The sequence below is a fragment of the Papaver somniferum genome, chromosome 11 (assembly GCF_003573695.1).
Source record: "Papaver somniferum cultivar HN1 chromosome 11, ASM357369v1, whole genome shotgun sequence".
Taxonomy (NCBI): Eukaryota; Viridiplantae; Streptophyta; class Magnoliopsida; order Ranunculales; family Papaveraceae; genus Papaver; species Papaver somniferum.
In genome coordinates, this window is record NC_039368.1 from 28,176,971 (window position 1) to 28,200,015 (window position 23,045).

General features: G+C 36.2%; 2 protein-coding genes across 3 annotated transcripts; both read left to right on the forward strand.

Moving 5' to 3' along the window:
- The first annotated feature begins 5,723 nt into the window (after positions 1-5,723).
- LOC113323717 (hydroxyproline O-arabinosyltransferase 3-like) lies at positions 5,724-11,002 on the forward strand. The gene is made up of 8 exons (XM_026572063.1): positions 5,724-6,734; positions 6,863-6,930; positions 7,066-7,267; positions 8,001-8,098; positions 8,217-8,286; positions 8,397-8,468; positions 8,655-8,768; positions 10,534-11,002. Exons 1-8 carry the CDS (start codon positions 6,330-6,332, stop codon positions 10,594-10,596), a joined length of 1,092 nt encoding a protein of 363 aa, XP_026427848.1. The 5' UTR covers positions 5,724-6,329; the 3' UTR covers positions 10,597-11,002.
- A 293-nt stretch (positions 11,003-11,295) lies between these two features.
- On the forward strand, positions 11,296-17,028 carry LOC113323716 (long chain base biosynthesis protein 1-like). Of its 2 annotated transcripts, none has more exons than XM_026572061.1 (13): positions 11,296-11,485; positions 12,271-12,517; positions 12,652-12,746; positions 13,184-13,275; positions 13,493-13,586; positions 13,670-13,742; positions 13,908-14,040; positions 14,405-14,579; positions 15,452-15,592; positions 15,673-15,768; positions 15,977-16,118; positions 16,382-16,509; positions 16,610-17,028. In XM_026572061.1, the coding sequence occupies exons 2-13, from the start codon at positions 12,412-12,414 to the stop codon at positions 16,790-16,792; spliced, it is 1,458 nt and encodes a 485-aa protein (XP_026427846.1). In that variant the 5' UTR covers positions 11,296-11,485; positions 12,271-12,411; the 3' UTR covers positions 16,793-17,028. The 2 variants fall into 2 exon arrangements, with proteins under 2 accessions (XP_026427846.1, XP_026427847.1); XM_026572062.1 differs by having other exon boundaries at positions 11,306-11,485; positions 12,268-12,517.
- Positions 17,029-23,045: the final 6,017 nt, after the last annotated feature.

Here is a 23,045-nt window from a genome sequence, read left to right on the forward strand (position 1 = left end):
ATCAAACACCTTGAAGATCGAGGCCATACATGTATTGGTAGATCGTGCGCGTGCAAATTTCTTATCACTATGTGAATTGTGCTAGAATCAGGGTGCCTAAATATCTAGACTAAGACTCCTAATAAAAATACATATTTGCACAAGAGTCAACATTTCAAGGTAAATGAGCTCCATTTTTTATGATTTTTTAATTTTTTAATTTTTTTGAATTTTTTTCGATTTTTTTCAAAAGAAGAAGGAGTTCGTTTTCAATTATAGCATATTATCGTGGTATCTACTCTATACCCCCAAACCTAAACTAAACATTGTCCTCAATGTTTCAAAATATGGAAAGAATTATAAAACAATATATGAAGAGGAACATGCTGAGTAGAGTAAAAGGAGAGAGAATACCCGATTTCGGCGAAAGCAGAATTAAAACTCCGTTATTCAAGGCAAAAAATCCAACATATTTCAGCCGAGATCATATTGGATTAGCAAAATATATACAAAAGGAACAAAAGATTTTTTAAGAAATTTTATCTACTGGATTATATACAAAAATTCACCATACACTAACAATCTAAAGAGTTGAGGATCAACCCAAAAGACAAAGTGTAAAGGTTTCAACAGCTTCACACAATAATAATATGATAGGCATGCAAGTGAAGCTGTGAAACAAAATGAGCTACCCCCAAACCTGGATTTTACAGAAGATATAGTTTTGAAAACAAAATCTCGCAGTTTTGGGGGTTCATCATGCACAAGGTCTAGCTCAAAATGAACTGTGCTAGGGACGGGCAAACATGCAATTTCCAACTGTGGTTCCTCAAAGATATTATACTTAGAAGCAAAGTAGTCCAAAAGGACTTGGGAAGCACACAGTTCCAAACCTAGGTTTGGTTTTATAATATTGGTACAAACCAAATCTAGGTTGGGTGGAAGGCCAACAGATTGTGACTCATGTAGGAGAATAGGTGCGTCATTATTAATCAAATCAAAATCTCCTAAATCATCTACACATGTCACATCATGCTCACAATCAATCAGTTTAGCAAGTTCACACTCAGAATCATCAACATCATCAACAAATTTATTCTCATGCATCGGCAAATCAGGAGAAATATCACAATGTGACCTAGGTAGAGAATCAGACACATCAAATATATTTTCATGCATATTAGTGTCTACAGAAGATTCAACTATTCCTATGTCATGCTCATCTTCACAGAATAATTGTACGAAACCAATATCGATATCAAAATCATATGAATTACAATGAGTATTAGAAAAAACAACATTCATGAAGGTCGAGGGCGAGAAGCCATAGTTTTTGAACCAACAGGTTCTACAATATTTTCATGTTCTTCTAACATATCATCATAATCATCATAATCATCATCATGGTAGCATGCATATTGGTCCTCATTAACAGTGGTGGTGTCATTAGTCGATTCATGTTCCTCTAAATTAGGTTCATATTCAACATTATTTACATGAATGGGACTAGACACTTCATTAGGAACAACATACATTTCCTCATGAATTTCCTCCTTTTGTAGGTGAAGCAAAATCTGATCTAAATGTGCATGAATTCGTGATGTAGATCTATCATAGTCTTGCTTGCAGAGTCTTAAAGCTTCTGTGGTGGAGTCTAAATTCATGGGAGTACAAAATTCTTCATGTTCAAATTGTGGTGAATGGTACATGTGTGCATGGTCATTAGGGTTTACAAAATATTGATCGCAACCCTCAAAGGATTGATTATGGTCCCAATGACTACCATTCTCATAATTTATGGGCATTTCATACCTTGGATTTTCTCTACATTGCCTAAAATTATGCAAAATATGACAATTCTCAACAGGGTGGTCTAAACTACCACATGGGGGACATGCATAGATTTCAGGTTGCCTAAGAAAATTAGATGTGACAGATTCCTCATGTGATTGCATTTCTAAAGCTGTGATTCGAGCTTCTATTTGATCCATAAGTGATGATTGTGTGAGTGAGGCACTAGCAAAATGTTCATTTTCACGTTGCGATGAATGATGCATGTATGAATAGTCATTAGGCTTCATGTATTGCGGCTCGGGACTTTGAAAATGTCCATAATAATTCTTATGACTATTGACATCATGGTCCGTGGAAGGTTCATAACGTGGCACATGCCCATAAGCAAGTTCTCTAAGAGTTTTATTTCCATCCCCAGGAGCAGACCAAAATCCAGACATGATTGGCTCAAAAGCTAAGTAACTATGTTACAAAGCCCAAATTTGGTTTTTTAAAGGGTTTGGATTTTTGGGAAAAATTTGGTTTTGGTGGGGAGACATTTGAAAATTTGGTTTTGAAATGGGAGTAAAATAAAACTTTTGGTTTAAGATGGGATAAAGAAGAAAAAATTTGGTTTAAAATGGGAGCAAGTAAAATTTGGTTTTTGAATGGGAGAAAAGTAAAAATTTTGGTTTTTTTTTTTTTTTTATGTTTTTTGTTTTGTTTTTTTTTTTTTTTTTTTTAAACTTAACCTAGCATAAATTATCACACCCCAAAAGAAAATAAAAACAACAATAAATAATTACAAGCCCATAAAAGAAAAATAAAAGAAAATAAAAGAAAAGAAATAAAAAATAAAAAATTATTACAAGCCCAAATTAAGAAAAATAAAGAACAACAAAGATTATTACAAGCCCAAATTAAGAAAAAATAATTATCACTCCCCGGCAACGGCGCCAAAAACTTGGTGTGCCAATGGAAAACACACAGAAACTTGCAAGTATACAAGGCCAAGTTTATAGAATAGAAGGAAAGCAGGGGAAAGTCCACAGGGAGTGGGAGCATACAAGAAGTTTTCCTAAGCTAGCAAATGATGTAAAACAAGATACAAGATCACAATGTTATAGTGGCAGTGAAACAAAGAGGGCAAATGGCATGAACCAAGGCTGTGAGCCAAGGGCAGGGGAGACAGTGAAGTAAAAAAAAGAAAAAGGAAGAAAAGAAGCAAAGCCAAGGCAATGGCTTTAGGCATTCATCTAGAGTGGGAAGAGAACCAGCTTGCTCACAGTCACTAGTGAGCACTAGTTTCTCCCCACTGCTCAATCAATCCAATGCTTCAAAGCTCTAACCTAGCATTCCACTTCTTGACAGTGAATTAAACTTAACAGTTTGAGAAACTAAACATCACACACTAAACATCACACACTAAACATGACAGTATATCCAATTAACATTACATTAAACATGAAACTAGAAATTAAACTAAATATGCACAATGTATCAAAACAGGAAACAAAAATTAACAAAACAGGGAACAAAAATTAACAAAACAGGAATCATTACTAAACAGGAAACAAAAATTGAGGCAAAAATTGAAACAATGAAACTGAAATTAAAACTAACCTAAGCATGGAACTAGAAATTACCAAACATTAAAATTAAACTAACATAAACCTAATTGCACTAACAGTTGAAAATTAAATCAAAATTAAACTTGCTAAACACAAAATTAAAACCTAAATTGAACTGTTGGAATTGAAATTGACATTAAAACAGACTTAATTGTAACTGAAATAGAAATTGGACTTGAAATTGAATTAAAATTAAACTAAAAATTGAAACCCTAATTTTGAATTTGATTTGAAATTGAAGAAACTAGAACTGAAATTAAACCTAATTGGAGACTTGGCTAGTCCAAGCACACCCCCCACACGTTCTACAAACCCCAGTATTTATACCCTAAATTAGGGTTCATCCAAAATTCCCAAAAAATCCAAAAAAAACAGTGAAATTAGGTTTTCTATTTTACCTAATTCGATTGGACAATCCGAGCCCATGCTTCTTTTCTTCTCTCTCGGTCCTTCTCCGCCTCCAATTGTGATCTATAGCCTCATCTATTTCATCAACTCTTCACGCCTAGGGTTCCAGCGAGAAAAGGGGCGTGATGGGCTGATGTAATAGATGGCTAGAGAGTAGGGGATGATGATGATTGAGACAGAGGAGTTGGTGGTAGAGAAGGTGGAGTTGTTGATGGAGAAGGTGGTGGTACGGGTGAGGGAGGAAAGAGAAGGAGGATAGAAGAAAAGATTAGGGTTTCTTCAATTTTTGGCTAATATATCCTAGGGTTGTTTTGGTGTGAGGCGAGTTCATCAATTTTTGATTTCCAGCGAGATGAAGCCGCTGGATGCGAACCTGGTAGGTAGATCCAACGGTGAGATGGAACAGAGCATGTAGCGACCGTTGGATGTAAAATACAACGAAATTAACGGTGCAAGATTAGGTTAGGTGTTGTAGTGTTGAGCGGAATCATCGGGATCTGATGCGCAGGAAAAGGAGAGACCGTAGGATTCAAATGCAATCTAATCTGAAGGCTTGGAATTTAAGCACTATGGTGTTTGACAAGAACCTCGGATTTTGATGCACATTAATGAAGCGACCATTGGATTATGAGATGGATCCAATCTAACGGCTGAGAATGGAGGCGGGTATGGATATAGAAAATGGGTTTGGGTAAGGGTTTTGGGCCTTGGGTATGCCAAGCCCATATCTTCTTTAAGCACAATTCTTCGTTCTTGAGCCCATTCCTAGCTTTTGGACTTGTGCGCACCATTCTTTGCGGCTTCCTTGCGTAATTTCTTCCGGCTTTTCACTACTTTTCTGCTCTTTTCTGCTCCGCAAGTCATCCGACTTTATTTATTACCTAAAAATGCAAAATTAATTAATAAAAATATTTATTCTTGAAAACAATGAAAATACAGAATATGGGATAAAATGTAGAATTAATACACAAAAAATGAGTTAAAATGCCAACAAAAAGGGATAAATATATACATTATTTGGCACTCATCATTACCTCAAAGTGAATTTTCACAAGACGGCTACATTTCTTGTTGGTGATATCTCGAATCTGGACTTTTTGGCTACTTCAGTGAGGTGTAAAATTCAATCCCTACCTTCTTCTTACTTGGGCTTACTTCTAGGTGAACTTTATAGATTCAACCTCAAATGGTTAAAACTCATTAAAAGATTCAAATCTTTTCTTTCGGCATGGAAGTATAAAAGAGTACATATAAGACATTCAAATTCAGCGGTTAGATAGTTGTTGAGCAGCGAACAATTAGCATGGCCACTCAGTGTAGCTTCTATAGCGTCTGTCGCGCGATAAAACCATCATGACGATGTACAAATTCGCGAATGCTTTGAGCATCCAATACTTGGGGAAAATCAATAAATTTGTGCCCATCTCATTGGATTGCCAATATATCCACCGAACCAAACCCACCAAAGTTGAACCGTGTGAGAGGGGTGGCGGGCCCCACTCCTGCCCCACCCTTATCCCAATGCAGGGAAGAGACATTTGAGACATTTTTTTTTGATAGGCTAAAGCCGGACCCAGGCCCCTACCCAAATCCAGCCAGTTGGACTAGCCCCACTGCTAGACCCAACCCCGCCAAACCCCTCTATATACTAATTAAATACAAACCTCTACGGTGGGGATTGAACCCCTGACTTCCTCCTTACTGCAGTTGATGGGAACCACTGAGCTATGCCCTTGGACCTAGATGCAACCGTTTGGTGGATATAGAATCATCCAGGCCCTTACCCTCGTAAAACTGGTCCAGCTGATGTGGCGACCTTTCATTGGTTAAATAGAGGGTTTAGATCGGTAATCGACGTCTCTAATTGGGAAACTTTGCTTTGCAGGAAAGGATATCTGTTCTGTCGACCAAATATAAGATGCGCAAGTAGAAACAAAATAAGAAGTTTACTTTAAGTTTACATTTTCGAATCTCTGTGAACACTTTCTTGTTTTTTTGTATTTGTATTTGGATCCAAAATCGTGGACACACTTCTCCAGTATCTCCACATTTCTCAAGATCACAAACTCAAAATCTAACTCATTTTTATCTTCATAATCCAGTTTCTCTTAGAGGTTTTTCTTACATCTTCTCATCCGTTTTTAAATGGTGGCGCCCAATTTGGTTTTGTGGGCGCCTGTTTCATTCCCAATTTAGACAAATTTTGATTATCCCAAACTTTAATCTTTAATTCTCATGCGTTTGCATAATTACTCAAACTAATCAGTTTCATAACAGGATTGTTTCCTTTGGCTTTAATTAACTATAATTTTGGTTTTTAATTTTCTGGGTTTATGTTGACCTAGTTTTTGTTAAATCTGTATACTTCAGTTGACTTGAATTGGATCAGTTTTGTCAACTGTTTGCATTTGGTATAAACAAAGGGTTTAGTTAGAGGTGTAAGAATTGGAGAAAATTTGGTTCTAGATCTATAGAGTAGTAGTCTAGGGTTTAGGTAGAAAACTATTGTCTATTTAGTGGAAATAATTTGATAGCAGGATGATTGGGAGGAAAAATGGACGGGCATCACCATTGCTTCTGGTTCTTTTAGCTCTAGGAATATTTTTTGTAACATATAACTTATTAACTATGATAATTAGCAATAGAACTGGGGGCGGTGATAGTTTAGATACTTCATTTTCGAGGTCTGACCCGGTTACTCAAATGCCTGAAGATTTTAAAACAAGCGGGAAATTGCTATTCCATGTTGCCCTTACTGCTACTGATGCACCTTACAGCAAATGGCAATGTCGGATTATGTATTATTGGTATAAGAAAGTGAAGGAAATGCCTGGGTCAGAGATGGGAGGATTCACTAGGGTTTTGCATTCTGGGAATCCTGACAATCTCATGGAGGAAATTCCCACGTTCGTTGTTGATCCTCTTCCCGAGGGACTCGATAGGGTGAGAATTATGTGCATTATATATGTTGCTCCTTCTGCTTTTTGTTACTACTTTGTGTTAAAAATCTGCAATTGTTACTATTAGCTCGGTAATTGAGTTTCTTTGTATGATGTTTCATGTTGTTCCAGGGTTACATTGTCTTGAATAGGCCATGGGCATTTGTGCAATGGCTAGAAAAAGCTACAATCGAGGAGGAGTGAGTTAATTTTTTCTTGTTTTTTTTTTGTTATTTTCTTGCTTATTTAGAAGTGGCTTTCTTAATGATAATAATGCTGTGTTTGCTTTTATTCCCTGAAAAAAATCTGAAAGCTTACTGACATAATAATTTCAGTTACATCCTGATGGCGGAACCTGATCACGTTTTTGTAAATCCTCTGCCTAACTTAGCACGTGGAGGATATCCGGCAGCATTCCCATTTTTCTATATCAAACCTACTGAACATGAGAATGTTATAAGAAAGTTCTATCCCAAGGACATGGGCCCCGTGACAAATGTTGATCCCATTGGCAATTCTCCTGTAATTATCAAGAAGGTAATTTCTCTTCTTCCTTTGGTAGCTTGATAAACTCGTTCTGATACGTCAACTCTCCGTTGGGAATTCTGTAGCACATATTTGCGTATAGCAGGTTTTTCTCGATGAGGTGTGACCCCATTAGATGGTACATGAAAAGAATGGCATGGAGACTTTTAGCTTTTCATGTATAGTTGTGTTATCCTTTTATTTGAATGATTAGCAGTTGGTGATTATGTGTTAATTAAATATCTCATTTAGTCTTTTTCAGTATGAGATTTAATAAGGAAATCAACACATCACAACTTGGGAACTAGTCAAACTCTATATTCATCTTTTCGAGAATAATGATAGTCAATACGTGATTAAAAAAAAAAAGGAATAAGAAGTTAGCTTAGAACCAATAGTTGAGGTAGTAATTCCCGTAGTAGTTCCTTGATGACTTTCTTCAACTTATCAACAATAGACATTACTCCATATCCCATATGAACAACATTGTTCATGATTTTTCATCAAACATACAGTATTTATTCATATTTTTTCCTTGTGTGTTTGATTATCGAAATCTGTCAGCCACTTCGTCGTCTGTTTACTTTTTCTTAACTGTTCAAAATAATATTAAACAAAATGCATGGCTTCCCTAGAGATTGAATTTTGTAGATATTCTTGATCGTTAAAGTGATTATTAATTAGTGGCTTTTATATCTGCAAATAACTGTTGTTGCTCATGAGAAGTTAAATTTCATGTAACCAGTCCACTCTGGAGAAAATTGCACCAACATGGATGAATGTCTCTCTAAGCATGAAAGATGATCCTGAGACTGATAAGGCTTTTGGATGGGTATTAGAAATGTGAGCGACTTATCAAAATATATATCTAATCACGTTTATCTTCTTGTATATTTCTTGTTTTGGTGTCACTGATACATGTCTTGCTGCTTTTAATTTTTTTTTTGGCTGTTGACTTAAGGTATGCATATGCTGTTGCATCGGCGTTGCATGGCGTCCAGCATACCCTCCGAAAAGATTTTATGCTACAGGTGTTACACGAAGAAGATTCTCTATCAGGATTTTTTTTTTAAAGAAATTCTGTTCTCTTTCTTCTTGTTGCGTTGCTTCTTTGTTTAAAAGTTGTTCTGGTTAATTACAGCCCCCGTGGGATTTGGAGGTTGGGAAGAAGTTCATAATTCACTATACTTATGGATGTGACTACTCTTTGAAGGTAAATATCATTCTTCCATCACAATATGTGCATAGTGGGCAATGATTTTATGACAAATAATGTTAATTATTACATAGCTCGTTTATTTCTGAGTTTTAATTTATTTATCTTGTTAGCCTATATATGTGAGTACACTTAGATTGTTTGCTGGTTCTATGGTTGTGAATTTAGTTTGATATCTTTCAGGGTGAACTAACATATGGGAAAGTTGGGGAGTGGCGCTTTGATAAGAGATCGCATCTTCGCGGTCCTCCACCAAGAAACCTCTCCTTGCCCCCACCTGGAGTTCCTGAAAGTGTGGTATGCTATTATATTACTTTTGTTCTTCGCTTGAATGAATTCATATTTGCTAACTTGAAGGACATATCTAGAATTTCCTGCACCCTGTAACCTTAGACAGGTCTGCATCCTCAAGGAATAGGTTTGCATTTATCTGGATTTTGTCATTATAGGATCTGTAGATTGACCATGAGCTGTTGTAGCCTTGAGACAACCAGCTTGTGTGAGTATTGTCAGATTATAACCAACATAGCGTTATGGTATGTTCTGTATTAGGTCTACTTAACCCTGGTTTTATATGCTCAAGTCACACTGAGTTGTTTAGTTTATTATCCTGGCATCGAATTGATCTGTAACAAAGAATCTGTGTTGTCTATCTTTAAGCGCATATGGGCTAATTAAGTGGGACTACTTATCACTAAGTATTAATGAATAACATGCACCACAATTGAGTGAACAAATTTAACATCACGTGAGCACCACCTAGTTGTTCAAATTCTGAAAGTGCGTCTGCAATGTTTAATGCTTCTACACGAAGGGTTTGTTATGATGGAAGTAAATGATGGAGGTTTTTCATGAGAATGGAACTTAGAAGAACTGTTGAAACTTAAGTACCCAAAATCATCCACCTCAGATTTCTCAGTAGCCATTGGTTATTTTATGATGTGTAACATTATGAGTTGGATTGTTTCAGGTCTTAGTAAGTTGTGAACTAAGGGATATGAAATGGGTACTGCGGCAAAAGTAGCACATTATAGGACTTGGGGTTTTAAGAAAAGTGAATACCATGACCATTGGATTTGGAGTCATTTTTGATAGTACATGTAACATGAAGTTGAGGACAATGAGGAGGGTGATTCACTAGAATAAGATTTAAATGGAGCATATAGTCAAGCAGTCTGGGAACGTTGACCCTCCTGGAGATAGAATAATTGATATAAATGGAGAACTTAAATCTTATGCCTTGAGGTGGCAACTGGCTGAGCCAGTTAATGGTCGCGGGAAGATGGTCAGTCCTGGTCGAACAACTACCCAAGCTTGGTGCTTAAGCAGTTTATCAGACACCTGTTTAACGTACTTGGTTTGTGTATCACAAACCATGTGGATCAATGAAGAATAAATGGACCCACCAAGATGATGATGTAACAAATTGTCAGGAAATCCATGCAATTTATTCTAAAACAAAACAAGAAAAGATACATGCAAGTAAAGGAACAAAATGCACCCTATTTCCTGTATGCTGCGTAGGTTATCGAGGTATTCAAAAGAACATCTACTTATTACTGACATCACGGTGGAGAAATTAGGGTCATAGTCAGGGAGAGAGCAAGTTTTCAGTTTCCCACAGTGACTTATTATTGATCAGTTGTTTGTTCCCTTGTGTTAAGAAAAGAGAGAAAATAATGTTTGTATCGGACCACCACTTTGAACTAGGATAGAGGTTGCTTCCAAGAGAACCAGAAATAAAATCTACAAGAACCCAAAACTAGTCTTTAGTTCGAGCCTCTGTATATGACAGTTGATTTGGGATTTGCAGACCGTAGTTTGATGAGCTTTGTAGCATCTATTAAAGTGGTCATCAAAGAAAAGTAATGCCTAACCTGTAATTCAATCAAGATGAAAAAAATATTATCCCAGGACCCGACTAATCAATCAATTATGCCCATCTCTCCTGGCTTTTATGATTGCAGGTGCAGATCACCTAATGAAGTAGAGAGTTTTAATAATATATTCTTTTATGTTCTCTTTTTTTTAGGCTTGACACTCTGTTACTGGTAATTTGCAGGTAACATTGGTTAAAAGAGTGAATGAGGCTACAGCTAACATTCCTGGATGGGATAATGTATAATACTCAGTCGAACGTCAAAAAATTGACCATTGAAGTTTAGATACCTTCATTATACCTCGGAAGAGATCAATCTATACACTTTACAGGCTGTTGTTGTTGAAGTGAAGAAAGATGTAGCATTGGAAAGGAGTAGTTTTTTTTACGCATCAAACAGAGATCCCATCCCCCTGGAACAAAAGCAGAATCTGCCACAAGATCTTCTAACTTTCACATTGTTTACTATTCTTTTATTATCTTCACATAACGAATCTGTAGTAGGCTGCCTGGATAGTGTCAAGTGGATATGTAATAGTTCCAATAAAGCTGATATTTAGGGTGTAGCCGTCTTCATTACACGCCTGTACCGGTTTAGTCAAGTGATAAATTAAATGCCATCTGAAAGTCAATAGTGTTGTTCAATGTTCAATTCCCGTCAGTTGTGTTTGGAACCTCACATTTGAAATCCTCCGATTACCCATCTCATCTACCTGGGATTTGATATCTTGGAACATGCGAGATAAAAAGCAACAGGCCGGCTTCAAAAGCACCGGAACTCGGATCAGTCTGTAAAGTGTCAACCACGAATGGTAGCTGAATCCTACTTTAGGTGTAAATAAAGTGTAACAATAAGAAACAAATACGGTGTTGTATGCACGTGACAACTTGGAATCCGAGTCCAACAAGGGTAATGTTAGCGCAGGCAGTATAATAATAAACTAATCATAAAATCTTTGAATCTTCTTCGTTTCTCTTTGCAGTGACAAAATAAATAAAAGGTTCCTTCTTTATTTTGTGTTATAGGGATCAGATCCGATCTATCAATTCCATTTTTGCATAACCCTAATCTCTCCCCAAACACAGCGAAAATTTTCATTGTTCGCCAGTAGAGAAAAGGAATCAATTTCTCAAGGTACTTATCATATGATTCTCTGTTTCATAAATATTGTTATTTTTGATATGTTTCCTCTGTACATCCATTTATTTACGATTTTCTATTATCAGTTTTATTGCCCGTATATTGATAATTCCTATGCTTCTCATTGAAATATTTATGAATCATGTTTAGATTCATATGGCGATAGAGTTTTAGGTGAATGCTCAGTTGGTTTATTGAATTTGAGGAGAGATAAAACATTGTCGAAGAATATGGTTGAATAATGGCATATTAATAATCAAAATGTTGTTCAAGGACATGCACTTTTTTTTTTAATCATGTGAAACTACACCTAGAGCTGTGAGAATGATACAATGGGAGAAAATTGATAGAATCTAGGTAAAATAGTGGTGATGGCACCTTCAACTTGGAAATAGTTATAGGTCAGCAGATTGAAAACTCTACAATGGTTATCGAGACTTTAGAATAGAGATTTTAAAAATCTATGCCCTTTAGATGTGAACAATGTGTTATGGAAGTGGATAACTTTACTATCAGTCATGAATTGGAAGGGGATAACTTTCAGTCATGAATGTGATTTCCGTATTTTAGTGTTTCAGTTTCTCCCTTTTCTTGCTTATCTTTGATTATTGTTTTCATTACCTATTTATATTTTACTATCAGACGATTCTCTTGCTTATGCATTGATGTATATGCTTTTCTTTTTCTGCTGTTGAGCAAACAAGCCCCGAAACTCAGTGTTTTTTCGGGTGTCTGAAATTTTACTCAATGAATCTGAATTTTGCAATTTCTTCTAGCAGGGTCACAAATACAGTCAAAGGTGGTTCATTGATCCCCATATAATAAGAGTGGACAAACTCTGGTTACTCAAGTTCAGCTATGAGCGTTCTTCATCGTCGACCTAATTTCTGACTTTGAATGCAACCAAATTGTTTAACGTGATGGCATCTATGCTTATGGATGTAATGAAAAATTCATTCGATTGGATTCCAGGGGCTCTAAATGCTGATTTTGCTGGAGCTGTTGTTTTTGGAACTCCAATTGGTGGTAGGCCATCCGGATTTACACCTACTTGAATATTTTCCTTTTCTCTTCTTTCCTTCTTTTTTGGGTATACTCTATTGTTGACATCGCTATTTCTTATAAGATCTACGTTTCTTTCTTTTTTTCTTTGGATAAAGGCCATTATGTCGTAGAATTTGTTCTATTGGTCGCTGTCGTTGTCTTACTCCTCCAGAAGAGTTACAAGCCCCCTAAAAAGCCACTGACAGAGAGGGTTAGTACAACAGATATTTTTTTTGTTAGACTTTATCTTATCTTTGGCTGCTTATCTGAACTTGTCAATTGTTTAATATAATTAGACAACTGAGAAATGTAGTTTGTTTGCCCAATTCAAAATTCAAAATTATTCATAATTTGAAAGTTGCATATTTGGTATATTCTTGTTTCGATCACGGTAAATTGGATAATCCTGCTCCGACCTTTCGATTCCGTGGTAAATGTTGTGTTTTAAAGTGAAGTTCTTATAGTAAATTATTGAATTTTGTTCCCGTTCCTGAATCCTTCTCCTGCATCTGCTGAATATATTCTGGCTTCAGCCTTGCAATTTATGGATTCCTGGTTATGATTATTAGATTTCTGTGTGTTGCTAATTTACATTTAGTTATTTAAGTCACAAGCAAATAAACTAAAATATGTTTGACTTCCTTGTAGGAAGTAGACGAACTTTGTGAAGATTGGGTTCCAGACTCTCTAATTCCTCCGATCACAGAAGAGATGAAATGTGAACCTCCTATATTGGAAAGGTGACAATGTCTCTTTTTATCGTTCTGTTATCCTGTCTGCGTAATTCCTTGAAGTCATTTTTTTTTCATTTAGGTGTGCTTAGCGCCTTAGATACTCTTTCGCTATATACGTCATTACACTATTATGTACCCTGCAATACGAAGTAAAGTTTCAGCGTCTTTTTTTTTGAGCAGATTGATCAGTAAATTAAATTCTTATAGGTTTCCGTTCATGCAGTGATGCAGGGCCACATGTTGTAATTAAGGGGAGGGATGTTGTGAACTTTGCTTCATCAAACTATCTTGGATTAGTAGGAAATGAAAAGTTAATTGTGAGGGCTCTACTTTATACTTTTCCCTCCCTCTCTTTGTGTATATATAGTAAACGAGTATGTATATTTTCTTGGTATTTCAGAAGTCATGTACCGATTCGCTGGATAAATATGGTGTAGGTTCTTGTGGTCCACGGGGATTCTATGGAACAATTGGTAAGAATAAGAACCGTCAGAGTCTGTGATATAGATTCGTAGGACTTCGTTTTCTTCATCTTTTCCGGTCAGAGCTACGCGATTTCTTTATTAGAAAGACAAGGGTTCACAGTTTTCTTTTTCTTGACACACCTATGTACTAACAAAAATATATGTTTTGTGTAGATGTCCACTTAGATTGTGAGGCGAAGATTGCAAAGTTTCTGGGAACTCCTGATTCAATACTCTATTCATATGGAATTTCTACAATGTTCAGTGCTATTCCTGCATTTTGTAAAAAAGGAGACATAATTGTTGTGTATGTATATCTATCCTCAGTGCTAAATTACCGTCATTTGAGTTCCCTGAATTGGAAATGTCACAAAAAGCAAGTAATTCCGAGCATCTTATAACGATGCAGTGTTGATCAACCAATAATCTTTTCTTTTTCGTTCTAGTTTTGCTTTGTGAAATTACTGGATTCTGGGCTTCATTGAACAAACCAATCCTCTCATGGTGTAGCTGATCTTGCCTTATTTTCCATGGCCACATCAGTGATGTGACTGTGTAGCACATATAGGATTATTGACCAAAACTTTAACTGTGTTTTCAAACCACTACACTACATTTAGGCAGATATGTAACTTTTGTATTTATCGATAAGTTCTTTTCTTTCTCTACAGCGATGAAGGTGTTCATTGGGGAATACAGAATGGGCTTCATCTCTCAAGAAGCACTGTTGTGTATTTCAAGCACAATGATATGCAATCATTGGAAAATACTCTGGAGAAAGTTACACGCCAGAATAAGAGAGCGAGCAAGATGAGGCGTTACATCGTGGTTGAAGCTTTATACCAGGTATTACTAATTGATTAGGTATACAATTCTGGATTGACCTTCAAAGTTCCTCTTAGTGCTTAATGCTCATTAATAATAGCATGCCCAAATTGGGTTATTTTGACGGGTCTCAGAACTTTTGCATTTTGGTCTTTAAGATGACCTACTTTGTCTTTGAGACTTGGACCTTTGAAGACCGTTAGGTAATAAATAAAATATGAAATAACAAGCGCACTTACTATTTCCATAGTTGGCGCAATTGTTTCGCTTCTTTAAATGCTTTACAGTGCTAAGAATCCAACCACAAAAAAAAATCTTTATGATCCACTAAATGAAGACACAGTTCTTAGGTTTAACCGTCGAGATATAATAGTCTGATTTTTCGTCTCCATCATCATTGATATTTCTATGAACAATAGAGAGAGAAAGAGTCTAAGGTCGACTGCGTGATGCTTGCTGGTAATGAATCCCCTTCAATAATTTTAGAGATTTTTGCTTGCTCACACCATCTACGGTCTGCATTTTCAAAGTTAGACAGACGAGGTTTTGAGGAAAAGTGGACTCCGTAAAAATGTAGCGATTCTTTATTTTATTGCTCTTTTCTTGATCGAATATATAAACAGACATTGATTATCTCCATGGTTAACTTGGAAAAGCTCTGTAAAGTAGAATACAATAGTTGGTAGCTAATTTTGTTATCTTTATGTTTTTGAGTTTTCTCAAAAATAAAACCTAAGAAAGACTTATTAAACATAAGAAAGACTGCCAGCGACTAAACCATAATAATCATGTCAATTCTTACACATGTAGGCACACCTTGCATTTCTAGAAATGAAAATTATAATTCGCCTCTATTTTAGTTCGTTAGTATGATAATCTTTCATTTGTTACAGAACTCTGGGCAACTAGTTCCGCTAGATGTAATAATCAGACTGAAAGAGAAGTATCGCTTCCGTGTTCTGCTGGACGAGAGTAATTCATTTGGAGTGCTCGGAGAATCTGGAAGAGGTCTAACTGAACATTTTGGGGTCCCGGTAATGTTAACTTTTTCTTCTTTTTTTAACTGAAAGATTTGCCTTTTGGCATGCGTTTTTTCTTATATATCTAGCTGCAGGTTGAAAAGATTGATATCATAACGGCTGCTATGGGAAACGCGTTGGCTACTTGTGGTGGATTCTGTACGGGAAGTGTCAGAGTGGTTGATCATCAAGTACGAATTTAGTTTATCAAGTAATTTGTTCTAGGGAAGCCGTACATTAGTAATTAAAATATTTAATGAGAATTGGGATCTATTGAGTTACAGTTTTGATCTTTGGAAGTGTTGTTGCTAGAATCTGCCTGTTCTTCAAATGTCAATTTCTGTACCGTGTGTTACAACTCCATTTGGTTAATGTTATCTGCCTTTTCCTTTTTTTCAGCGTCTTAGCAGCTCGGGCTATGTTTTCTCTGCTTCTTTGCCTCCTTACCTTGCTACTGCTGCAATTACTGCTATTGACCTCCTGGAAGAAAATCCTGATCTGCTCTCAAAATTGAGGAACAATGTTGCAGTGCTATGGCGAGGTCTGCTCTAATCTCTCTTCTACCATTTTAAGTAGTGTGCTTTACACAAACTATATTGTTGTGCCAGTCATGAAGAATGTGCATTCCTATATATAAGGTACAATAGTATGAGTATCGTGCATGATGACCCCCTGCGATGATCTAAAGCATGAACCATAATCCGCTGATAGCCTGTTACAATCACACTGTTATCCTTTTGTAGTTGTTTTAAACCAGTATCTTAACACTGGAGGGGCTTGATCTCGCCGTTTACATGAATGCAGGCTTAGCAGAGATTCCCGGTCTTTCGATTGCAAGTGATCCATTATCGCCCCTTGTCTATCTGAAACTAAAGAATTCAACAGGTTCCTTTAATACAGACTCACATCTGCTTCAGAGTATCGCGCATCATGTAAGATGCTACACTAACTCGTGTTCCATTATGAATTTAGAATTCAATCTGCTTATCATTCCCTTTCTTTTCCTCTGGTGATGGCTGTTTACATTGTCAGGTTTTGGAGGAAGGTTCAGTGTTAGTAGCTGCCTCAAAAAGATCTATGCTTGATAAGTGCCAACTTCCGGCAGGTATCCGGTTGTTTGTTTCGGCTGGCCATACAGAGGCGGATTTGCTAAAAGCAGCAGCATCACTGAAGACAGCCTCGGAGTTATTGCTTTCCAAGCAAGGGCATACCTGATCTTCTGTTCTTAAGCTTTGGAACAAAGATAGACAATGAGAAACATAGTTGGTAGTTTTGTGCCGTATGGATCCTTTGCCATCTTATGTTATTTATTTATTGATGTTTTGAATTATTCTTACTGTAAGGTGTAATTATAACTATTTTTTTTTTCTCTTAAAGAGGAAGCTGCCTTCATATTTTGAGGGGAAACGGTTAAATTTATTAAAAAGAAAAACCAAGATCCGTTCATCTCTTCCGCTGTGAGTTACATTGCCAGTCTATCTATTGCCACCGTCTAAGTCTTCCAGTTAGAGACCAAATCCCTTAACATTATTGTCCTAACCACTTTGGTTGAGCTACCATATAAAGTGTACTCCTTACCTCATTAACGAGAGTGTGCATTATTATTCAGAAGGCTAGAGCTGGTAGTTGTTAGAGTCCATGGCCTAACTAACTTTAAAGACCGGTTTATGAGGAACGATTTTTTGGGACCATGGTTTTTTTTGAGGAGCATGGTTTTATTTTGGGTAAGACATTAGAAGTAAGTCTAGGTCACTCTTTATCTAGATATTTATATTAATACCTAAATTACCCTCATGATTAATTTTGGGTAATGATTAGTTAGTGTTAATAATAGTTAATGATTAATGAGATGATTAAATTAAAGATAATTAGTGAGATTAAAAAATCAGATGTTTTTTTTTAAAGAAGTAGAATTGTTGAGAGAGTAAAGTTAGAGAAGATGAAGAAGGAAAAAATGAAAAACGATGGATTTTACCAACCACAACCGGAGGAAGGGTATTTGGGTACCCAGGTATGCTTCAAACTTAGATAATGTTGGTTGAATTGCTCCAAATGTTCAAAAAACTGTAAACTCTTCGAGTAGATTCGGGCTTGTTCGGTTACCTTATGTGAAGAACAGGTTACCGAACTCATCTGAAAGTGTAGTTCGGTTACTTTTTCCAATTACGCAGGTTACCGAACTTGCTCCTTAATGGAGGGTTTTAGTCGTTCGGTAAACAAACATGTTACCGAACTTTGTTTATAGGATTTACAGAGTAATGTTCGGTTGGTTCGCAGACTTTAACCCAACAACATATCTAACCGAACTCCACACGTATGCAATTAGTGAAGAGTTCGGTTTGTCAAGATTTTTTGCGAACAAACCGAACATAGTGGGATAAGTTTGGTTAAATTGAAACTCAACATAGTAGGCAAAATAACACAGTTCGGTTACATTAGATTTTTTTCTTTTTGTAATATGGGTAGAGTTCGGTTACTAGATAGTTTTAGAATTTTTTGCGAACCGACCGAACAGAGTAGGCAAAGTTCGGTTAAATCATAACTCAACATAGTGGGAAAAATAACACAGTTCGGTTATATTGTTTTTTTTTTTTTTTTGTGTATTATAGGTAGAGTTCGGTTACTAACTAGTTTTAGAATTTTTTGGGGAGCAACCGAACACAATATATTGGTTTTCAATGAGGAGTTCGGTTAAAACTATTTTTTGCGAACTAACCGAATTCGGAGTTCGGTTACGAAAAATTAAATTTGTGATAACCGAAGTGTTCTTCGTGTTCTTGGTTTCAGAATGTTCGGTTACAAAAATTGATGGGTTCGAGTCTGAATCGAGAAGAAATTGAATGCATAGAAATCAGTTAGGGCTTGTAGTGGAGCTAATGGTGGTTGCAAATTTGAGCTTGATGATGAAATTCAGGCAAGATGGGTTTCTGGTGGAGATTAAGGTCACTGAATTGAGTCTACAACAAGTTGAATACAGAAGATTAATAGATGTATGTTAGGATGGAGGATTTATGTACGCATGGAGTTGAAAATAGGCCTGAATTTGGCCTGGAAATGGCCTGAAATAGAGGAAACTCAGTCTAAATCTCCCTTATGGGCTGATTTGTTATTCTCTGTTGTTGCTGTTATTCAATTTGGCTGAGTTGTTGTTATCTGATGTATTGCTGTTGTGATGGACTGGATAAACCTTCGATGTATGTTTGAATTGTTACAGGGAAGAAGGAAAATGACCTGAAAAATGGTGTTATTGAAGATGAGGGTATTTTCGGAAGCTGAGTACCACGTGTTTGTTTTTGTCCACCTGTACGAAGCAGCTGACTCAGCTAACCGGGTTCGGATGGAAAAAGTGACGAGAGGAGGTTTTACTAATATTTGTTCTGTAGGGGAGGTAACTCAAAATATGATCTTCGCCAGGGGAGGTAACGCAAATTACCCCTAAATTCATTTAGATTAGATGTATATGATTAGATTTATATAGTTATTAAGTTAGTTTTAATTTAAATTAAAGTAAAGGGTAAATGTGTATTTACCTATCTTTAGGGCACCTCTTATAAGTATAGGGAGGTTGTCCTAATAAGACCATGGTCCCAAAAAAAAAACCATGGTCCCTAAAAAATTGTTCTTTACGAGGTCAGGGTTATCTAAGGGGAAAATTGTTGGTTGGTCCTAGGCCTATATAGTTATTTATAATAGGATCCAACCGGAATTTTCTTTTATATGGAGGTCCAAATTTAATTAAAACATGGAAATGATCGTAATACCCTTACTACCAAACGTGTGTGTCTACACGCTCATTATATCGAGTACATATCTGCTACACTGCTTACAAATTTGAGTACATATCTGCTATACTACTTAAAAATCTGAGTACATATCTACCGCACTGCTAACAAATAGAATACGTATCCGCTGGACTTCTTACAAATTCGAGTATATATCCACAGCTTACAAATTCGAGTATATATCCGCTGCACTGCTTACAGGTAGAATACATGTCTGTTAGAATCAATGAAAAATAAATTAGAACGTATTACATCACATATATTGTAGGATCATACCAATTAATCTCTAATATTTCTTCAATACAGTATTAAATCATAGAAAAATAAAGGAAAACTTATATATGCACAGTAACACAGAATAAGCTATACAAAACTAGCACGTATCTCAGTATTTCGCATACGTACACATGGATCAAACAAAAAAAGATGGAAAAACTCTGAATAAAACAGAATCAGAAGAAGTTTTTATCAATATGCCATATACGTACTGCATATTTATGAACCAAAAATCAACTGCATGTAAAGAAGAATTGATGAATCCATGAATATAACATAATCAAAGCACATTTTCCAGTATTACATATACGTACTCATGGATTGAACCTAAAAACAGTGGAAAAACTTTGAATAAATCATAATCAGAAGAAGTTTCTCGGTACGTCATATACCTATTGTGTATTCGTAAAGAAAATAATTAAATACATGTCAAGAAGAAGTGTTGAATCCATGAATATAACCGAACCAAAGCACATACTTCAGTATTACACATACATACTAATGGATCAAACCAAAAAAAGTGGCAAAATTCTGAATAAAACATAATCAGAAGAACTTTATATCAGTACGCTATATACGTACGGTCAATTCATACACGAAAACAAACTGTAGAAAACATGAAAGCGTCATGAAAATCGATTTGATCTTCATAATACAATCGAAAAACAAATCAAAGGAAGAAAAAAGAACAAAATAATCAAAGAAGAAGATTAGAAAACATATCTGGAAACACAAACAATCTTCTCGTCGTAAATTCATAATGATGCATCTTCTTCTTCTTCTTCTCAAAAATAAACTAGGTTTATGTCAGTATGGGATACATGTTGATGCAGGGCATACTACAATTCCAGAAGATTCCGCTTAGAGGTTTGGCTTCCATGGTTTCCTAGTTTCAGTCTTTCTTATTTTTAGGATTCTTTTAGATTTCCTTTTAGTTTTCTGTTTCCTAGTTTAGTTATTCTTCAAGCCTATATAAAGGCTAGATTAAGTCTTATAAGAGCTATCTATTACTCAATCAAATTATTAAACACAAAACTTATCTTTCTCTTCTTGCTTGAATTCTCTTCTCTTCTTGCTTATAGCAATCTAGTATTGCTTTCTTTTACCTTGTTCCACATTAGTTGGTATCACCCGCTTAGTTTTAGGTTTTTCATCCTATCACTTGATCCTTTACTTCGCTTCCGCAACACCTTTTCATTCCTTTTAAGTACACAAAAAAAAAAAATGACTGCTCAACCAGTTACTCTAGCAGCAATCGAAGCTCTCATCAAATCTCATACCGAGATTTTGGCAAAAAACATTACTGAAACTCTTGAGAAGTCCATGGAGGAAAAATTAGGGTTAAGAGATAACAAGCTTGAAGCAATGCAGAATCAGCTTTTCAAGGTTGCAAAACACATAAATATAGATTTGGATATGCCTGAGCTTGTAGACTTAGAAGACAAAACTAAAAACGATACACTTCAGTTTTTACAGAATGATGAAGTACCTAAAGATGTATTGCGTACTTTAAACATTAAGAAACCGTATGAAGGGTTCATAGGTCATTCAAAGAAGAAGCTAGTTTCTCCTACACTCGACAGTGATGATGAAGATGAACGTGAGAACGATCTAGAGAAGAATTGGATTGAAGAACGATGTTTAAAAACTGGTCACAACCCTTACAGTTCTTTACACGAATATAAGCTAAAAGCTGATATTCCCAACTTCTCTGGAAATTTTCGTATTGAAGAACTAACTGATTAGTTCTTTGAGGTAAAAGCTTTTTTTGAATTTATGGAAGTCCCCGAAGATTCTAAGGTCAAACTTGTAACTTACAAGCTCAAAGGAGGAGCTGCAGCCTGGTGGGATAAGATCTATGATGATCGTAGAAACGCTAACAAACCGAAAATACGTACTTGGAAACGTATGAAAACTTTGATCAGGGATAAGTTCTTACCTAGAGACTTTATGCAGCAACTTTTCATCAAATTGCAGAACATTCAGCAGGGGGCACGCACTGTTGAAGAATATATGTCCGATTTTTATAATTTGGTGGCACGAAATCAACTCAAAGAATCTGAAGAACAGTTAGTTGCAAGATTCATTGAGGGGCTGAATAGATTAATACAAAATGGTATGACTCATTCAGTTTTTACTATGGTCGAAGCGGTGCAGCAAGCTATTAAGATAGAAAATCGCCTTCTTCGTTCTTCTAGGACTTATCCATCCAGACAAGGGCATTATCAAAATAATTCCAGGGGTACCAATTCATCTCAAAACTTTTCTCCAGATACTGTTTTGACTATTCCCAGGCCTCCTTATGATGATGTTAGCCATTCACATCGACAACCTAGCCATATTGTGCCTTATACTCCACCTCTGGCTACACCTATCTTAGCCAATCCAGTTGATCTTCAGCCGGGTCAGCAGTCTCACTCTCTGCAACCAACTCCTCCTACTACAGGGAATCAGTTTCATAACAGGCAACAACAATTTCCACCGCAACAGAGAACTACTAATACTTATGCAAAATTTCGTGGAGATAAGTGCAATAAATGCCAGCAATCGGGGCACACGTTTAGTGATTGTCGGAAATTCAATGCTTTGATTGGTGAACCTCAGTTCATTAATGAAGTCACTGGTGCGCTTAATGATTTCAAAGATGAAGCCTCACCTGGTGATGACGATGAGTTTGTTGGGATGATTCTTCCATTATTTCTTACTCAACAATGCAAGTCTCAGAGACACAGTATCTTTAAATCCAGATGTTATATTGGGGGTAAAATCTGCAAGATGATAATTGATAGTGGCAGCGTGGATAATTATATTGCTGATCACGTAGTTAAGAAGCTTGAACTACCAGTAACTTCTCATCCAGAACCTTACACTGTAGGATGGGTTAATGCCTCTAGCACACAGAAGATTACTCTTCAGTGTTATGTGTCATTCTCTTTTGAGGGTTATGAAGACACAGTTCTATGTGATGTCATTAATATGACGACAACCCATCTTCTTCTTGGCAGACCTTGGAAATACGATATTCACGCGGTTCACAGTGGATTCGAGAATACTTACACTTTTATTCATAATGGGAAAACCAAGGTTCTTAGTCCATCCAATTCCACTTCAAACTCTTGTGCGCAGACTGATGCTGTCGTAGCCACTGTTATTCGTTCTTTGCACCCACAACATTCGTTACATTCCCATGAAGATTTTAAGCCTATGATTGAGTTGCCTGCAAAGGTGAAGCCCTTATTATTTCAATATAATGTTTTATTTCCAGATGAACTACCAACTGCATTACCTCCTTTACGGAATATTCAACACTGCATCGATTTTATTCTTGGAGCCTCTTTACCAAACCAAGAACACTATCGCTTGAGTCCTGCTGAGCATGAGATATTACAGGGACAGGTAAATGATTTGCT

Excerpts from the sequence above, each read along its gene's own strand:
- LOC113323717 (XM_026572063.1), top strand. The coding sequence starts at position 6,330 with ATGATTGGGAGGAAAAATGGACGGGCATCACCATTGCTTCTGGTTCTT. Across the intron at positions 7,268-8,000 it reads CTCCTGTAATTATCAAGAAG|TCCACTCTGGAGAAAATTGC; the intron begins GTAATTTCTCTT and ends TCATGTAACCAG. Across the intron at positions 8,469-8,654 it reads GATGTGACTACTCTTTGAAG|GGTGAACTAACATATGGGAA; the intron begins GTAAATATCATT and ends GATATCTTTCAG.
- LOC113323716 (XM_026572061.1), top strand. The coding sequence starts at position 12,412 with ATGGCATCTATGCTTATGGATGTAATGAAAAATTCATTCGATTGGATT. Across the intron at positions 13,276-13,492 it reads GAACCTCCTATATTGGAAAG|TGATGCAGGGCCACATGTTG; the intron begins GTGACAATGTCT and ends CCGTTCATGCAG. Across the intron at positions 16,119-16,381 it reads TGTTGCAGTGCTATGGCGAG|GCTTAGCAGAGATTCCCGGT; the intron begins GTCTGCTCTAAT and ends ACATGAATGCAG.